This window comes from Priapulus caudatus, unplaced genomic scaffold (genome assembly GCF_000485595.1).
Source record: "Priapulus caudatus unplaced genomic scaffold, Priapulus_caudatus-5.0.1 Scaffold1973, whole genome shotgun sequence".
Lineage (NCBI taxonomy): Eukaryota > Metazoa > Priapulida > Priapulimorpha > Priapulimorphida > Priapulidae > Priapulus > Priapulus caudatus.
This window is the reverse complement of record NW_014579034.1, coordinates 5,664-6,460: the sequence shown is the minus strand read 5'-3', so window position 1 is coordinate 6,460 and position 797 is coordinate 5,664. Positions and strand designations below refer to the sequence as shown.

The following is a 797-nucleotide window of genomic DNA, read 5'->3' as shown; positions in this document are numbered from 1 at the left end:
AAGAAGAAGGCACGAGAAGTAGCGCGAGGAGGAAGGAGAACGCCGAGAGCCGACGATAGGTGCCGTTACTTCTTATTCACACTCCCGGTCATCTCAATAGATACGTCGGGTTCGCGTTCACGCCGAAGCCCTATATTCTCGCACGTAACAGTTCACTGGCGTTAGGCCATAAGATACTATAGTTACGACGAATAGTACGTCACGCAGTCAGAGCACTCATAACGCCTCGGGTAACCACAAAATACGATACTGCATAACTGGAATGTGTACAGGGTGACCCAAAAAATGCAACCCAAACAAGTGTTAATAATTTTTTTGATATTGATGTGAACCCTTTCATTTTTTCAGATTTAAAGAGGTGAATAGTTGTCAATCAGATTAGAATCAAGAGTTTTTCAAGATGCCTTGGACTCTTCGACAGAAATCATGGTCCGTGGAAACGTACTTTTTGACCAAATCGTTCAAAACTGTACAAGCACGTTTCAAGAAGGAATACAATTGCTGCATCTATCCAAACAAAGATGGGTACAGAAGTTTAGGGTGCATGGGACTGTCAGGAACCTCAATGCCAAAGGGAATACTCCCACACACTCATGGAGACAAAGGAGTGCAAGGACAGAAGAGAACATCACCTCAGTCAGGACCTTGGTTGGCCGCAGTCCAAAGAAGTCGTTACGTTGGCGCAGCCAACAATTGGGCATTCCGAGGGAGTCTCTGAGGAGAATTATCTGGGACAGCTTATGCTTAATTTCTATCCTGTATGGGTACGAATGCAGATCCTGAATCAAAATTCTCCT

At 44.7% G+C, this 797-nt stretch overlaps 1 protein-coding gene across 1 annotated transcript in view; it reads left to right on the top strand.

Moving 5' to 3' along the window:
- LOC106818010 (short-chain specific acyl-CoA dehydrogenase, mitochondrial-like) overlaps positions 1-362 on the top strand; it is a 7,980-nt gene extending 7,618 nt beyond the window's left edge. The window contains exon 5 of the mRNA XM_014822724.1: positions 349-362. Within this exon, the coding sequence (XP_014678210.1) occupies positions 349-362 (14 nt within the window). The remainder of the gene's footprint in view (positions 1-348) is intronic.
- Positions 363-797: the final 435 nt, after the last annotated feature.